Below are 17,680 nucleotides of genomic sequence, written 5' to 3' on the forward strand. Positions count from 1 at the left end.
AATCCAAGACTGTAAAAAACCAAACAAACAAAACCCCCACCAAACTACTACCATATACCTCTTCCCTGGCCCCACATATGAAAATGAAGTAAAAATGATGCAGCATGTCACTGATGGAAATCTATTTCTGCTTTTCTTTTGCTGTGAAAGCCTTCTTTAGGGGTATACAGGGAGACCTCATCCTGTAACAGAGATGCAATGCTTTTTTCTACCCCGGTAGGTTTCCCCATGTCCGTGACGTGTTGGCCGAGGCTCTGCGGCTCCTCTCCGCCCTCGGAGCGGCCAGTCGCTGCCCTCTGGACTCCGTGATCCCCGACGGGCGTCATGAGCATTGCAATCCCTCTGGGAGTCACCACACCAGATACGTCCTACTCCGACATGGCTGCAGGATCGGAGTGAGTGTTACCCCATGGAGGAGGAGAAGGAGGAGGGGAGGGTGTCAGAGGGCTGCCCCGGCGTGGGGCTGCCAGTGCTTTCTCCACTCAGGAGAAAGGGGATGCTGCTCCACTGGCTGTGTGAGAGATGAATGCAGAGACAGACTCTAAGTGTTTAACAAATGCAGTATTACAGAAATTGGTAAGTTTGATGCAAGAGACAGGGAAAAGGAGAATACCACCAGTATGAGGCACTTAACTGTGGGGTTTGTATCAGCTTGGCTAGTGAGTATACACTCAAGTGCAGGCAGTTGTGCATTTGCTGTACCCATGCTTGATGTTGGCAGGGTACAAGCCAGCTCCTTTTCCAAAAGCTGTTTTATATGAGGGGTTAGTGTGCTGAGCCTCCCTCTCAGTAGAGCCTACTAGCTTAGTCTCAGTACCAATGTTACATGACTGATGTCTGCCCCCCTTTGGAGCTTGGCCAGAGATGTGAGACAGCACCAGCCTATGTAGACACCTTTATTTTGTTTCTGCCCCTGAGCAGGTTCCAAGAAGCACACCTCAGTGGGCAGTCCTTCAGGATCCCCACCACAAGATCCTGTGCAGGGCTCTCGCCACAGTCCTGTCTCTGACGCCATTTCTTTTAAAAGACACTGTGATTCCGCTTCTGCAGGAGTCAGGAACATTTCCAACCCAGAAAATATTGCATTGTGATCTTTTCTCAAAACCCTTGTTAGAATGATGTCAGCTCGGATGAGTACTATGTATTTGTCGGCGGTGAGGGAGAGGGCTCGAGTTATTTCTGTGTGCTTCTACCTCCTGCTTCCCTACATCCTTCTTTGAAATACGGACTGTAGCATCTCTTTACAACAAATTTACAAAGAGCATTTTGGAGATAGATTTCCCCCATGTATTATTTAAAGGTACCTACTGTGCAAATATCTGCATGTCAGACTGATCAGTGTAAAACAGCTATTGCTCCAGCCTCTATTAATTTTGAGCTGTAAGAGCAGTGAGCTAGGGTATGAATCATTGGTTTTCTCTTCCATCTTGCCCTGATTTGACTATGCACAGAGTTTGACTACACAGTTGCACTCTCTGCAAGACTGCTAATGCTCTTTTTTGTCTGTCTTGGCACTGGCCCCATTCTAGGCATTCTTCTTCATGGTGCTTCATTCTATCCTAAAGCCCATATTTTTACATGTTGTTTTTAAACGGGGAGTCAGAATCTAGTAAGTCACTCGTCTGCAGTGGATATATGATCCTTCACTTTCCAAGGTTTAACATTTAGTATCGCTTCTCACCATGCTTCTCCCACACCAGCTCTTTAAAGACTCAGCGTGCAGGAATTTTAAACTGTTTATGACAGGAGAAAGAGTGCTAAATAGTTTACTCATGTACTAGGCACTTTGCTTTCAGAGCTGAGCATGGTAGAGAGGAGAGCCAGATAAATCTATGCAGGTCCTTTTTAACATTTAAATATCAAAAAGACTGTCTGTAAACCTTCTGCAAAGCATTTTCTTTTTCCCTGGTTGTAAGAAATTTGTAGGTCCAACTTGAGGCTAGGCTGGAGTGCTTTGAAAAAAGGCTCTTGAAGATTTCTGAATTCGTTTCTCTGTCTTCTGAAAATTGGGAATGCCAGGACTTTATTCTTCAGGCTTTGGATTGATGCACCGTTACTTACTGCTGAAGTGTCCTTCGTGAGCCTGTTCAAAGTTAAGGCTATCCTTCACTTCTCCTTTGAAACTCAACTAGATTGATGCATGAAGTCTGGGGTACCTGAGCTTCTTGTCTCCTATAAGCGATTGATTTTGAAGATGTACATCATGAAGGCAGTGGGAAGCTAAAAGGAAAACGGCCCTCTTTTCAGGCTGAGCTTTTCGCATCTTCCCTTGGCCTCTGATACAGAGGGGCAGTGAAAATGCTGAAGGGTGTTCGTGTTCATCTGAGGGTGACATGGAGTAGCTTTGCTGTGTTTATCTGACTGCATATTGGAAGTTGCTGAAGCTTCTTGGCGAGCTGCTGCTGAGGAAGCATGGGCCCCAGCGTTGTTGCCCCTGGACACCGTTGCACCAACAATCTTGAAGTTTTATTGCTAACGTTTGTGGCAGCATTGCTGGTATTTCAGGCTGACTGTAGTTATGAATGTGGGTGACTTGGACAGAGGACAGATCTGCTGCTTAGGCTCTTTTCCTTCTAATACTGTTTCTGAAAATACAGTTAAACCTGCATGGATTTAACTCTGTACCAATCTGGAAGTCCTAAAGGACTGTTGCAAAGATCCAGCAAGTCTGGATTATGTGGGAAGCTCTACACGGTGTCTTTTATTAAGTATATCCTCTGAGAGGTGTCATTACCTGTATCTCCTGCTTTTGACAATTTAGCTGGTTGTAGTTACATTGAAAACGAACTGAATTTATCATTTCATGCGCCTAAATCCTGAGCTACAGAAGTGAGGTTTGCATAGTTCAAGGTCTTCTACTTCCTGCAGTTCTTTGTACAATAAGTTATTGCTCTTTTATGTTGCAAAGACAGATCCACCTTACTCCAGAATAAGCCAGAAGCTCAGAAGGTTGGTGCCTTGGAAAGTATATCAGGTTTAGTGCCAGGGTGGGGCCAACTTCAGTGCAGCAGAGATTTCCAGAGCTAATAGGAAGTCCAAAGGGCATAGGGGTTAGTGTTCTTGGGCGGTGCCTAAACACTGCCCCACGCGTGACCACTGGCCGTTGGGGTTTGAGTGCTGCCTGATTCACACTGACAATATAGGACCCACTGAGAATCCTGCAAGATCTCACCAGAGCAGTAGAGGTCCAAGGTAATGTTTTCCTTTCCTGTATTTTTCTCTCCTGCTTGCTCAGCTCCCTGCCAAAATTTTGAAGATGATTTCAGCTGCAGACACGATTCAGTAATGTTCTGCTGTATTCTTATATGGGCCCTACTTCTAATCTGCGCAGAGGTTAGCTGACTTGTATCTCTTGCTTTTAACAGACAGTGTGTTTCCGTGCTGGTATTCTGTCTGTAGCCTCATTATCTAATATTCCCTGCACTGAACTGCAGCTGTCCCTTCTCTGAGTAGGGTTTCTGCAGCTTTCTGCTAAGGGGTATACCTTTCATTTTTAGCTGCTTTTTTTCACCACCATGTGGTAGAAGAGTGCATTGTACCTCAGCAGCAAATTTCCCGGTCAGCACATTGCACACCATGTTGCTGCATGGAAGGCGCAGGGTGAATCTGATTTGTCTGTGGCCGCTGTCAGTCCAGGTCATGAATTTTGTTGCCTCTTTGTAACAGGAATCTCCAACTCCTGGTTGTTGCTGTCAGGATAGCTGCAGGTTTCACGCAGTCTTTATCACAGGACGTTGGACTTGGCTGACAATTAGTATCTGAGGGAGAGAGAAACAAGCACAGATACAGGAAAGCTGCTTAGCTGCTATTTGAAATAAGCTGTTGCAGAGATAACATGGCAGTACTGTTCAGTGGCTTTGAGATTAGGCTGGCTGAGTTCAGATGTGAATGCTGAACTAGACCCAACTTCCTCAACTATAAGGAAACTAAGCTTCTTACATGCTAATTATCTTTTTAACTTCCCAGATTGAGACCCAGTTTAATGAGTTATCCAGGGTGGCCCTTACTCAGTTGCTTCCCTGTATTGAAAGCAGGTTCATCCTGTACAACTTCTGCACACATGATGCCTGGTGAAGTGCATAATAACACCTCAGTTTCATGAAGTTTCTTCATTTTGAGCTCATGTGTTGAATAGAAAAGAGCAGTGAAATATTGGCACTAAAACAAATGATGTTATATTGATGGGTTTTACTTCTGGCCCTTTCTGCAGCCCAGAGTCTGTGGAAGCTAGTCCAGCTGTCAGTGAGAAGAATGTGTACTCCAGCCACGGCTATGGGGCCACCCAGAAACACAGCTATCGCGGGCTGCCTTACGCAGTGAGTACTCTCTCTGCAGTGAATCAGCTCTTTACTGTCTACTTTACTCTTTTCTCCTTGTTCCATAGTTCTTTGCCTGGTAAGCCTTAGGAGTTTTGGCTTATTTATTAGGGAACACTGAGTTACAGTTGAGTTCTGCCATACATTTTGCATTTGTGTGTTTATTGCTTGTGAAGTGTTCCATACTCTATAGTAAGCTTTATTAGTGTTATAGGTGGTAGAGTTTTAACTGAATATGAATGAAGTGTGAATATATATGAATATATAATATTTTCCTGGTGGTAATTTTATGCCCCGTTTGGTTTATTGTGCACTATTTGTACTCGTTTCCACTGCGCAGATTTTCATATTGGTAACTTAGAAGTATGAGAAACAAGGAACAGTCAGGAAAAGTGAGAGTGTGGCTTGAAACTATGGGATGAACTGGATGTCACAGAATCATTGATGTTGGAAGGGGCCTCTAGAGATCACGTACTCCAACCCCTCTGCCGAAGCTGACTCTGCTTGGGCAGGTTGCCCAGGACTGTGTCCAGTTGGGTTTTGAATATCTTAACAGACAGAAACTCCACAACGTCTCTGGGCAACCAGTTCCAGTGTTTGACCACTGATGTCAGTTAACATTGAAATAGCCTAGTTGTTTTCATAGGTTTTGAATTTAATTCGTTGGAGCAGAAGAAAACTATTTACATCTTTCAGAGCTATTGCTTTACCTTCTTGGTAGATTGAGGAATTCAGACTACTGTTTTACACCAGTTGTTAAATAATAAGCTGGGAACTGTAGATTTGGGAGTTCAGTTTCTGGGCATCATATCTTCACGTTAAAAGTAGTACTGCAAATACTTGTTTTCAGGATCATAATTATGGAGCTCCTCCTCCTCCAACGCCGCCAGCCTCTCCTCCTGTCCAGACCATTATACCTCGTGCAGAACTGAACGGCCTGCACTCACCTGATGAGGAGAACTCCGGGGACAGTGAGAGCTCCTCAGAAGGAGAATCAATTCCCACTTGGTGCCACTGCAGTGTCTCCCAAGATGGTTTCCTCCTCAAGTGTGAAAAGTGCAGGTAAGCTTTGGTGCAGTGCAGATATGGACTGTTCCTTGTGTTGACTTATTATACCAAACCGTGTCATGTTTGGGCTGTGGGACGGAGTTCCTTTTGCTAACTGGAGCATTCTTTCCAGTGCTTTACCTAGTATTGACCCTCCTCCTTTGCGTTGTCAGCCTGACAAGTGTTGGTGGCACCAGGAGTGGAGATGAGGATGTTAAATCGATGTTCTTATCATCCTGGGCCCCACTGAGGGCACGCATCTTGTGACATCCTGTTGAATTTCAAGTGACTTTACTCCTACAAACCAGCTTCAATTGTGCATTCTCCTTTGGCAGAGGAATGAGCAGGGGGAAGGTGATCAGACTCCGCCGCCGGAAGCAGGACAACGTGTCAGGTGAGCTTGAGGCTGTAATTCTGATAATGGTGACTTTTGCTTTCTTTCTACAAGACCTATGTCTTTTGGCTGCTGTACTCATCTGTCATCAGTGCCTACTAATGTTCTTTGCCTCCCTGCCACTGGGATTTTCTCGTCTGCTTCTGCCTCACCTCAGTTAGCTCTTGGGAAAATCAGATTATCTTGTGAACAGAAAAGGAAAATGTTCATCAGTGCTATTCTGTGATATATCAGAAGTTTGGGAGACCTGTTCCCAGTTTGGGTGGTAAAACTGAGGTGATAGAGTTTTCTCAGGGAAGAAACCCTGTGCAGGGTCATCAAGTCATCTTGATTGAAATGGGCATAGGGGTAACCTGTTCTCTCTGGGATGAATGAAAATGTTGCTAACAAAAGCGCTCCTCTCTGTAGGTGGGGACAGCAGTGCAACTGAGAGCTGGGATGAAGAACTATCTCCCTCTACAGTGCTGTACACAGCTACGCAGCACACCCCTACAAGCATCACGCTGACTGTCAACCGCGTCCGTAGAAGCAAACCTAAGAAGAGGAAGAGGAGTACAGAAAAAGCTCGCACTGCTCCAAAGGCCAAAAAGATCAAGGTATGTGGAGTGAGACAAAGTTGCTGCAGTTCCTGCTAAATGCTATGTGGTGTATTCTTGAGAGCAGGTTGACCAGCTGGCAGTAGACAAGAAATTTTTCCTGTAAGGAATTGCTCTTTCTGGTGTAATAATGGGATGCCTTGTACTTGTGACCTGCTAGAGTACGTGGCTGTTGGTTTAAAAATTACCTTACTGAAACTCCACCCTTATTTCCCAATGCTGTCCATTCATGCTCAGAGCTTGGACTCGCATATTTTCCCTTCTGCTCCATTAGGATTTGGGGAAATAGCTGTTGGAGTCTTGTCTGTTTGTGGCAAAGGGGCAGTCTGTGAAGGGAATGAAAAATGAGGGGAGCGTGGCATTTCTTAGCAGACTGTTAAGGAATCTGGGCTGCAGAGCTTCTTGGCGCTGTTCTCCAGGCACAAAGATAGTGCCTGTGTGGAAAACTATGTAGGTAGTGATGAACATTTGTTGAGGGATGACTTTACTGTCTTGTTTGTGAGGGTTTGGGAACTGAAGTAATTTTGGGTTGCTTATATTGGAATGCAAGTGTGTGAGCAGCTGGTTCTTCCCCATCATCTGCTAGCTTTACTATCTTTTTCCCCAGGTTAAGTTTCCCTTGAAGGTTCTTCTAGTAGGCACTGATTAAATAAAAAGACTGAGAGCAGGAGCTATGTGAGGTTTTTTTGTTGTCAACCAGCTTCATTCTGTTGCTGGCCCTTTCTTCTGTCAAAGCAAGTGAGGTTAGTCAGGGCAGTTTTGGTTTTGATCTTGAGATTTTTACTAAGTATGAGGCGGGCCTTTTCAGTTCAGAAATCCTGGCCATCAAGCTTTTCAGCAGTTTCCACTGGATTTGCATTGCAGAGTCTTTTTGTTCAAGTCCATTGCTTCTTGTGTAGGTCTTCCTGTAATTCTTGCTGTCTTTTGTTAAGGGTTGGTCTGTTGGAGTAAGATCTAGTGCGGTGCTGGGTTGCTAATTCTGAGGAAAGGTTATGTAATACTTTGTTTTTTCTCTCTCTCTCTCTCTCTCTCTCTCTCTCTCCTTGTTCGGGGGACAGGCGTTTCGAGAGGGCTCACGGAAGTCTCTGAGGATGAAGGTGAGTGGAACTGAGAAGCCTGTACGATGGTGGTGGGGTTTTTTCCGTTGTAACTTTGTGCCTCTCTTGGTTTGCCTGGGGAATTTCCGATTGTGAGACCAGCCTCAGAATTATCCCAAGCCTTACCGTGCCCTGCCAGCAGGCCTATTCAAAAGGGTATCACAGGAATTTCACCTTGAACCTTGCTTTTGCTTCAGATAGCTCATCACCTTCTGTAAGCAAATATCATCTAGTTCCAAGAGATATGACTGATTCATGACACCTGGGAGTGGGGTGTTTGATGTAAGGGATGTAGAACTGGTTGTGGCCACTCTTCTGTGAGGTCAGTTATCATTTGATTGCATCAAAGATATTTTAAGTTTGGGCATCGAAGTAGTACACAAGTTTAATGTTGGGTGTCCCTAGCAGTATTGCCTTGTTTCTCTTAACATCCTCGTAATTTCCACAGTATGCAAGTGCCTTGAGAGGGTAAAAGATGCATGAAAACTCTTAATGATTTTAATACATATAATGAAAACAATGATTGTTTTTCAGTGGTCCTTGTCACCAGTACCTCACTGTCACATATGTGTCAGTCCCTTATGAAGCCAGTTAAGTTACTGACCTCTGGAATAGCATTTGTTGAATTACTTCAACTATTGTCAAGTAATGAATGAAGCTTAATTTTTTTTTTTTCTACTGACTTCTTTTTTTCCCCCCCCTGACAAGATGGTATAAACAAATGACCTGATTTTGCCCTCTCCTCTTTACACTGCTTAGGACTTGCAGTTTTAACCCTTTGGGTATTAGCTTATGCTTTACATTCAGTTTCTTCAAACCTTGGTTACCATTTAGCTAGAGGGTCCAGGGGTATTTTGGGATCAGTCACTGCAAAAATTGAGATGCAATCAGCATCATCTAGCATTATGTTGGACTTGAGTGGGTTGACTGTAGGACAAGCCTACATGAGATTTATTTGCCTTTGTGTGTTCTGTCCCTTTGCTTTTTTTATCTACTTAATTATTTTTCCAAAGTAACTTAAAAAAAACTTTTTTCTGGCCATGTACTAGCTTAATTTGCTTGTATGTAACGGTGCCAAGTACCCATTCTCAAGAGATTTTAGCCCTGCACAGAATTCTCTGTAGATTCCTAAGTGGCATTGTTGTACAATGTTTTGGAGGATGCAGGTTCTGAAAAAAGTGTCCTCATAACCGACACTTTCTTAGCTTGGAATAGATGTGCCTTTTTCGTAGCATATCCATATGCTCAGAGCACTGTGGATAGGTTTTTCCTTTTCTGTGCTAGCCATTCACCCTTTGCTGTTTGGTGCAGAATTCCCCTTCTGAAGCGCATGCCTTGGATGAAAACACAGCTGAAGGGTGGGAGAATCGAATACGACTCTGGACAGATCAGTACGAAGAAGCTTTTACTAACCAGTACAGCGCTGATGTACAGAACTTATTGGAGCGTCATCTAAACTCTAATAAAGAATACGTGGGCAAAACCGCTATGCTAGATACAATCAACAAAACAGAGTTGGCCTGCAATAATACTGTTATTGGGTCCCAGATGCAGGTAAGAGCCATTGTGACAGCAGTGGGGTGGGTCAGGTCCTCTGGTTTCTAGACATAAGGTGTGGGCATGGGTGAGCAATATCATAGCTGGTCCTGTGATATAAAAGGGAACGGAAGAGATGCCAGTACCGTGACAGATTCAGAAACACTCACATTCAACCAAATCAGTGTTGCTAAGTTGGGGATATTTTGTACAGTTCTGTGATACGGTTCACAGGTATTTTACTATAAATACTTTTGGTCACTGAATGGCTTGAGGCAGAACCAGATCTATCACTTGCTGGAGATAGGAGATTTCCCGCTTTCCAGCTGAGTTTTCCTGTCCGTTTTTTTTTCTTTTTTCTTTTTTCTTTTTTTTTTCTGGCTTATGTTGTGTGGAAAGCTATTTTAAGGAACCTTTCAACATTATTTCAGTATTTTGAATGACTGTTTGGACTCTGGTAACTTTCAAATGCTGCACAACTACAACTGATTTTAGGGAGCTGTCTCTCCCTAAGTTTTCTCTTTTGAGATGTGCAATGATTGGTGTCTTGCCAGCTTTATGGAGTGCATGTAGACAAGGAGAAACAGGAAAAGGATGTGTTTTTGTGGTGTATGTCCTCCTTACTACTCTTCTCAGCTGATGTTTCATCTGGTCCGTGTTTTATTGAACAGAGAGCAGCCTTCCCACTCAGTTCAGGCTTTGTGGGGCTTCCTTGTCCAGGAGAATGGAGATAGGTGCAACTGAAAAGGATGGGCTCCAAAACAGATGTGGGGCACCTCTTCTGTAGAAGGGGAGCAGAGTCAGAAACCTGAATATCAGGTATATGTTTGTGCTTGAATCATTCTTGTTTATATCAGCTGACTCACCGCTCTGTGAAGTTCACGTGCTCCCTCCCACCTTTCCCTCTGCTTTCATGTAGGTGAAGCACATCAGGCAGAGCACAGATATTGCCAGTAAGGGAGAGTGCAGAAAGAGGACTTTGGACCCAACTTCCTTCCACTCTTGCCTCTAGTTCTGCAGTAATAAGACTTCTGTGGGGGTTGGGGAGAAACACTTCTACTTGGCTATGTGAGTAGTCTTCCTAAAGAGAGCAACTGAGGAAATACAGGGAAGGAAAAGTTCTGCTTCTCTAGAAATCTTAATATTTTTTTTGAGTCAAAATGTAAACTCTTCTATGTCCTTCACATGAGTTTTAGGAAAAGTCCTGAAATAAGTAATAAAACATATGCTGTTTCTTTTCATCACCTTCATAGAGTACAGCAGGACAGATGATTATGAAAGATATACATAAATGTGCTTGTTCTTGTCATGCTCTCTTGCCCTCTCCCTTCCCTGTACAGACATAGGTTTTCCCACAGGGAAAAGTGGCCAGCATTCCAAAGCAGAAGACTCCAAATGTGATATATCCCAAAGAAACAAAAAGATAGAAAGTTGCAAAACTTCATAGAGAGCTGCAGTTACTCTAAACAAGCTGTAGGTAGGTATGTATCATTGCGCATGCTGGGAAAGTATAAAGGGACTTAGTGACTTTGCAGTTCATCTTGGATACTGAGGAAAGACCTGGTGGCTGTCCCAGGCTGCTGCTTGTTAGCTTTTATGTCCTTGTTTTCTCTGCTCAGCAGATGGCTGTGGACGATTGCAAGGAAGATATCCTGCACAGGTGTGGAGCGCATGGTCTCTCATCCTGGGCTTTCTATTTTTGTTCCGCTCATTTGTCTCATCTTTGTTAGGCAGACTGAAAAGGCTTCTTGGTTTGCATCAGTTGTCTTTTAACTAGATATCATTACTGGATGTAAAAATAGATTTTCTGGGAGATAAGGAAATAGGTACTTTAAGCTAGGAAAAGAATTAGGGAGGTTGTGTCAATATGCAGATAGCAGCTGTGTGTAAAAGATGGGTATCATAACTGCTCTATTTGGCCATGAAGACTCTGGAGAGAGGAGAAGGGAATGAAAAGAAAAGATTTTGTATGCCCTGTATACTCTCACAGTTGAGAGAGTTGTTTGGCTTGGGTAAACAATGATGCGAGTGTATACTTTAAAAAAAAAAAAAGAGAGAGAGAGAGAAGAAAGTGTGACGTAAAAGCTTCCCCAAGCCAGGAGGAGTAGGGAGAGATGGGTTAGGAGTTATACATGCAGGATATGGGATTTTGATCATTGGAATGTTTTTGATAAACCAATTCTCAACTGTCCTAATGATGCAAAGGGAAACTTGTGAAAATATGAAGCTGTTCAGTGCCATGAATAAATTCATCTTAGCGCTGGCTACTGCCAGATGCTTGACAAACTGAAAGCTGTGAATTGCTTTTTTGCCTGCTTTTGCCAAACCGAACCTAGGGTCAGTATTTGCCCTTTGTTGCCTCTGATAATTGCTGACTTGAGCTCAAAGCCCTGATTGATTTCACATTCTGAAGTGAAGAGCAAAAAGGCCTTTATAAAATAAAGCCACTGAGTATTATGCAGATGTTGCTCTGCAAACATACCAGAACAGTTTTTTCTGATTAGCAGTCAGCAATCCCTAGCCTATGACACGAATAAAATCATTTGTTCTTTTCACACATGAAAGCATGGCAGCTAATCCTCTTCATATTTCTAAATTCAGAGAATGAAAACAAGCTGAGCTGGGGTCTTATCGGAAAAGCTATGCGATCATTCCCGTTTTACTAAACTCATATAGTTAAATTTGACAGATGCAGAGCTTCTCTTTCCTTCATGGACTCTCTTCTTCTCCCACCACCCCACCTTATCCCACCTGTGTTCCCCAAGCTGTTTTCTAGCATCAGGTGAACAGTGATACAAGTCAGTCATAGACCAAAGGTGAGGCTGAAAGCTACCAGACATTAACTTGCATCTCTGAAAGATACTAAGAGAATTTAATAGAGTAGTAGAATATTTTAGGTTGGGAGGAACCACTGGAGGTTGTCTGGTCCAACCCTCCTGCGTAGGGCCAGCTTAGATGAGAAACTCATTATAACCACAAACAAGTGGTAGTATAGAAACAAAATTATTCACGCTTGTGTCCTAGGCCTAATTTACCTACTAACTTCAGATACTTTCTCCTTATCTCCTTCTGTTACACACTGACAAATCTAGTCCCATTTATTTATTCTCTGTTACCACAGTTGGATAGTACAGAGGGCATCCAATTTTTTAAAAATAATTTAGTCGCTACTCTCGGCGATGTAAACAGTCTTATTCTACAGTTCACTCATGTAATGGGTTTGTTGATGAGAAATCAGGGCCAGCAGTGTGGCTTCTAAGTCTGGAAATAACATGTTTCTTTTACGCTAGTTCAGTAGACTTGGGGAATCCTCTCTGAACTCCTATCAGGACCTGAGATATGAAGAGATGAACGACACCCTGCAAGGCTTTTCGGTCTCCAACACATACATGCAGGTTTTTCCAATTGCTGGCACAGACAGTGGTATGAAAAAGAGCTATACCCCATAGGCAGGGTAAATGTAACACTGGATATATCTCTAAGAGGAGATCTGGAATAGCAAGACCATTATTCCCATCTGCATAGGTTTCGAATGAATATTTTTATAAAGCTATCTTTATCCTGGACCTGAGTGAGAGAAGTCAATAAATAGATTTTACTTCACTGGCTGATCCAAGATCTGCAATATAATATCATATTAAAACAACTAAAGTAATCTTCTCCCCAAAGAGGTTTAATTCAGAGCCCATACAAGATTGCTACCAAAAAAAAAGTAAATCTGTAGTTCAGTACTTTCATATGGTCAGTACGGAGGGTTTCGTTTGGTTCCCAATGCTGAGTGCTGCCTTAAGGCATTAATTTTATTTTCAAAAGGTTAGAACGTCATGCGTTCTGTCATTGTCCCGACTGACCCCCTTCTTAAGCTAGTGTGATTTTTATCTGTTTGAGCAGACTGCTCAGTAGCTGTTTCTAACAAGAGAGTTTTATCAGGGAAAGTTGGGAGCTTGCTTTTAATAAAATCTTGTGGTTTACTTCTGATTTAGATAGATAACTGTCATTATTACTGAAGTAAGAACACTTATGCCTCAATTCACTCCGGAAGAGTATCAAAACTGTGTCCTTATGAGCAGTGAATAGCGTGCTTAGGAAAGAGCAGGCACAGCTCTTGTGGTGAGGCACACAATTTTTACTTGCAGAGAGGTTCAGTCTGTTAAGCAAGAGAAGTACTTTGTTTTTATGGAAAACATCTTTTCTTGGCCCCAGTACTTATAATATCCCTTCCATTATTCCATAAAATGTGTCGTATTTGGATGTCTGTCCTTAAAGAACGTTGTGGTTTCATACTGTCAAGACACATTGTTGTGAAAATCCGTTGTAATAGAACTGTAGACTTTAACATAAAGAAGATTCAACAAACTGTCACTACTTAGTTAAAAATGTATTTCTTCACGTTAAGAAAAAAATAAAAAAATCCACAGCACTAGTTGAGCAGGCAGATGAAGAGAAGTTTCTGGATGGATATAGAAATTGCCAGCTTAACTCTTTGGCCTGTTAGCTAGAATTTACCATCCTCTGCAGAAGGAAAAGCTTGTGTTTTTTCTCTGAATGTGTGACAGCCCACAATTTAGGGAAGATTTGAGTTATTCAGACTGTGAAAGTGACCGTAATTGCAGAGTAGTTCCCTGTTAGCAGCAACTGACAGGTCTGGTTATGCCTCCTAGCTGCAAGACTGAAATACTTGGTCTGACAGATTTGTGAGATTTACTGTTGAAGGAAAGGAGTAAATAGTCTTTGCTTTTGATAAATATTATCAGGGTCATTAGTCATTACTAAACTGTTACAGAATAAACAATATATTCGCCTGGCAGAGTTTCTGTGTATTGCTACTGAAGTAATTTTTCTTTTTATGTAGATAAAATATTCTTCATGAGTTAGAGGCCTTTGCTTTAAATTCTCATACTTTGCTCTGGTTTTTGTTACAGCTGCAGCTGGGAAGGGTGACTCGGGTTCAGAAGCACCGGAAGATCCTGAGGGCAGCAAGAGACTTGGCACTAGATACCCTTATAATTGAGTATCGAGGGAAGGTTATGTTACGACAGCAATTCGAGGTCAATGGGCATTTCTTCAAAAAGTAAGAGTACTATGAAGTGATTAATATGAGAGCATCATGGCACGGAGAGACTAGCGTCTCCATGAGATAATGAACGCTTACGGGCCCTTTGTCAGCTGTGCCATCCATAGAAATGTGAAATCCAAGTATACATGCTCAGCTTGATGCTCTGCTTATGGACCAAAACCCTCTGAAGTAGATCTGTTAAACTGTGATAATGGAAGTGCATAAGCATCCAGAGCAATAGCACTGATGGAAGCACTGTTTCCAGTGGAGTGAGGGATATCTGTTATAAGTGCCATGGGAATTGGGTATTTTGGGATTGAGATGTTCTGTTACTTCTCCAGGCCATATCCCTTTGTGCTGTTCTACTCCAAGTTCAATGGCGTTGAAATGTGTGTTGATGCCCGCACCTTTGGTAATGATGCCAGGTTCATCAGGCGTTCCTGCACTCCAAATGCAGAGGTAAATTCTCTCTTCACCATCACTGTAATTGCAAATACGTGTTTTACGTAGGCTTAGTGCATTCCTTTTTTATGAATATTCAGACTTAAAATGCAGTAAATGGGGTAAATTGTCTGCATCTCTTGCTTGTTTGATGGCTTATACTTGGAAGATGAGAAAGTTCGGGAACATGAGGTTTTTCTTTAGAAGGAAAAGGTTTCTTTTATGACTTTCCTTTGGCTGCAGAATGATGGTTGGGGTAAGCAGGTGGTAGTAAGTGTACGTGGAAAAGCACAGGATGAGACAAGAGCAGTGAAGCAGGCTTTTCCCTATGGAGGATTTAGGATAATTATTCACGGAATAGATAAGAGCTACTTTGCAGAAGGAGGCTTCCCTCTTGGAAGTAAGAAGTGCAACTTGTGGAGATGTTAGTTTCTCTCTACTTTGTTTAACAAGGTTCGTCATGTGATCGCTGATGGGATGATCCACCTGTGTATCTATGCTGTTGCCACCATTGCCAAGGACACAGAGGTTACCATCGCCTTTGACTATGAGTACAACATCTGGTGAGTCCTTCACCTCGCCCAGGAGCTCTCCACTGCCCTCCTGGACTGGACATCTTCCTCCAGCCCTTTCCTCGCATTCTACATTTTGCTCCGTTTTCTACTGAATTGCATTTTCCGGCTATTCTGTCCAGTTCTGCTGGCATATTCTCCAATAGAGGCCATAAGGTAGCCTGCTGTCCTTGCTTTGGCACGTGGTGAGATGTTTAGTAGGCGATGCATTGAATGTCTCTGTACAAGGGTTGAGAAATGAAGAGTGACACGAATTATGTTTGTGTTTTGGAGCAGCAACTATAAAGTGGACTGTGCGTGTCACAAGGGGAACCGGAATTGCCCTGTGCAGAAACGTAGCCCAAATGCTGCAGAACACCTACCTCCACCTGTTTTAGGCACACTGATTGGGGCAGAAACACGCCGACGAAAAGCCCGTCGAAAGGAACTAGAAATGGAACAGCAGGGCATTGCATTGGATGAGAACAGCAGTCAACAAACAGAGGAAGTTCCTGAGGGACCTGCAGCAGTCAGTGACAATGAGGTAAAACCCCCGACACTTTGTTAAATATATTTTTATCATTCACTGGTGTGGAATCTGATCTGATAGAGCACTGAGATCTTCAGAACAGAAACTGCAGGAGGGCTTTTTTAAACCTTTAGCACCTTAGATTACCGTGGGAATCTTGATAACTTTAAAACAGTACTGGATTTTGTTTGACAGACTAAGTCGGAGCTTCTCTTTCAGGTGGCAGAGAAGGAGGAGAAACAAGAAGGGGAGAAAGAGGAGCCTGTAGATGAACAGGGAACCTTGGTGCACAACCGACGGGCAAGTACCTTTCTCAGTCTGCGTGTCATCCCCCTTAGGATTTGCTTCATGCAGTGGCCAGCAGGTTCAGTTGGTTAATTCACTTGTTTCAACACAAATTCCAGCTGTCAGTGGTCTTGAGTAATTTGAATTAAAAAAACCCAAAAAAACAACAACAAAAACCCAACCAGGTTGACGCCACATCACAGGATTTATGTTAGGGTACTGTAGATTAGAAGGTACACAACAGATTTGTTTCCTGGTTGAAAGGTTTAACTGTTACTTTCAGGGGCTGTTCTACAGTATAAACCATACCATTAACAAGGCAATCAGCAACAGATTCAAAAAAGGTAATTGCACCCTTTTTATGTTCCTGCTGCCCTTCCTTATTGCCAGTACGAGAATTTATGGAGCCATATGATGAACCAGAACCTGATTCTAGTTAAAACTTGACCCATTTTGCTGGGTTGGGTTTGTTAACATATATCTATTCCCTCTGCGGCTTCGTAAACATGTTGCCATGTGGGAAAAGGGGAGGATCAAGTGGCAAAAGTTGATTGAGGGGTAAACCACCAGCAGCACTGTTGGCACAAATGAAAAAAAAAATCATTATGTTCTTTATTGGGAAATCCCTTTGTGCTCCCAAATTGTTGTTGTCTTAATCACTCTTCTTGAAGCAAATATTTCTTAGTGCTCATGGATCGTTGGTAACACAAGGTCTTCTCAGCCTTCTTCTGTGCTGAGTAGAGCTGGTTGGTTTTTTTTTTCCTTGTGATTTTTATGGCACCTGGGATTGCTTCCTGGATTAGAATGTTTTACGCATATCAATGGAGCTGTTCTGTCTCTACTTCGTTCATTAATTAAATTGGGAAGGTTGTTTAAAAAAACCCAAACAAAACAAAAAAACCAAATCAGCTCCCCACTAAAAAAAAAAACCCAAACCAACCAACCAACCAAAAACCCAAGGAAGAAAAAGTGCTCCCATCCTTCCTGCCAGCCAACAAATTTATTTGAGCTAGGAGTTCACTGTTTTTCCTTTGTTTGCCAAATACCTTAAGCACCCTTCTTTCTCCAGTTGGAGATAGGGATCTTCCATGTGTAAATTTCCTGAGAATGCTTTAAATGTTAAGACAGTGCAGCATATTGCAGAGCTGAGGACCATCCAGCAGAGAGATCCTTGGATTATCTCATGAGGGTTTTTTTAGAACAGGCAAGATAAAACAGTTTCTATTGAAATTTGAAAAAGAGCAGTCATCCATCAGACTGGCCTTAAGCTTGGAGGGGAGATTTTGTTTTAACACAGAGAAGCTGATCTCTTTCTGGGACAGTATAGTTCAAGAAGACTACGTGAAGTGTTTCCCATGAGCCTGTAAGCCCTGTTCCTGTATGTTGCACCAGTTAATCTCCTTTAATGAGATTTGGTTTTCTATACTTGGCACCAGATAAATACCTGTATCTATAGTTTTCCCAGTGTCTATTTTTTTTGTGTGTGTATTGGATATTTTTGAGCAGAAAACTGTAAAGGCCAGGCTGCTGTGACTGAGTACTGCTGCGTGCTTCAAGATACTTTTACCCCCATGACAAGTCTCAGAAGGCACTTGACCCTGCTTCTTAAAATTCACTTGATTCAGCGTGGTTTTTGCTGGTCGCTGTAGCATTATTGTGCTGGGCCTTTTATGTGTATAACTACCAATTATTTCTGACACAGCTAGGTGATAAGATTTCCTGTTCTTTCTTTTTACCTAATAAACACCTTTGTTTTGCCTCTCTATTCTCTCATGTTCTGTTTTTCTTATCCACTATGTAAGCTGCTCAAACAAGAGCTTTTATTTTTGAGC

The 17,680-nt window shown here is 42.6% G+C and overlaps 1 protein-coding gene across 2 annotated transcripts in view; it reads left to right on the top strand.

Moving 5' to 3' along the window:
* The first annotated feature begins 218 nt into the window (after positions 1 to 218).
* SETD5 (SET domain containing 5) overlaps positions 219 to 17,680 on the top strand; it is a 40,493-nt gene continuing 23,031 nt past the window's right edge. Inside the window, exons 1-12 of one of the 2 annotated variants that reach the window (XM_009889876.1) lie at positions 219 to 395; positions 4,211 to 4,316; positions 5,167 to 5,378; positions 5,699 to 5,757; positions 6,166 to 6,353; positions 7,412 to 7,450; positions 8,762 to 9,004; positions 13,909 to 14,057; positions 14,384 to 14,501; positions 14,937 to 15,046; positions 15,332 to 15,578; positions 15,783 to 15,863. In XM_009889876.1, coding sequence (XP_009888178.1) covers positions 325 to 395; positions 4,211 to 4,316; positions 5,167 to 5,378; positions 5,699 to 5,757; positions 6,166 to 6,353; positions 7,412 to 7,450; positions 8,762 to 9,004; positions 13,909 to 14,057; positions 14,384 to 14,501; positions 14,937 to 15,046; positions 15,332 to 15,578; positions 15,783 to 15,863 — 1,623 coding nt within the window. In that variant the 5' untranslated portion in view covers positions 219 to 324. Of the gene's footprint in view, positions 396 to 4,210; positions 4,317 to 5,166; positions 5,379 to 5,698; positions 5,758 to 6,165; positions 6,354 to 7,411; positions 7,451 to 8,761; positions 9,005 to 13,908; positions 14,058 to 14,383; positions 14,502 to 14,936; positions 15,047 to 15,331; positions 15,579 to 15,770; positions 15,864 to 17,680 lie in introns of both variants that reach the window. The other variant, XM_009889877.1, reaches the window with a different exon arrangement.

The sequence above is a fragment of the Charadrius vociferus genome, unplaced genomic scaffold (assembly GCF_000708025.1).
Source record: "Charadrius vociferus isolate BGI_N301 unplaced genomic scaffold, ASM70802v2 scaffold257, whole genome shotgun sequence".
Lineage (NCBI taxonomy): Eukaryota > Metazoa > Chordata > Aves > Charadriiformes > Charadriidae > Charadrius > Charadrius vociferus.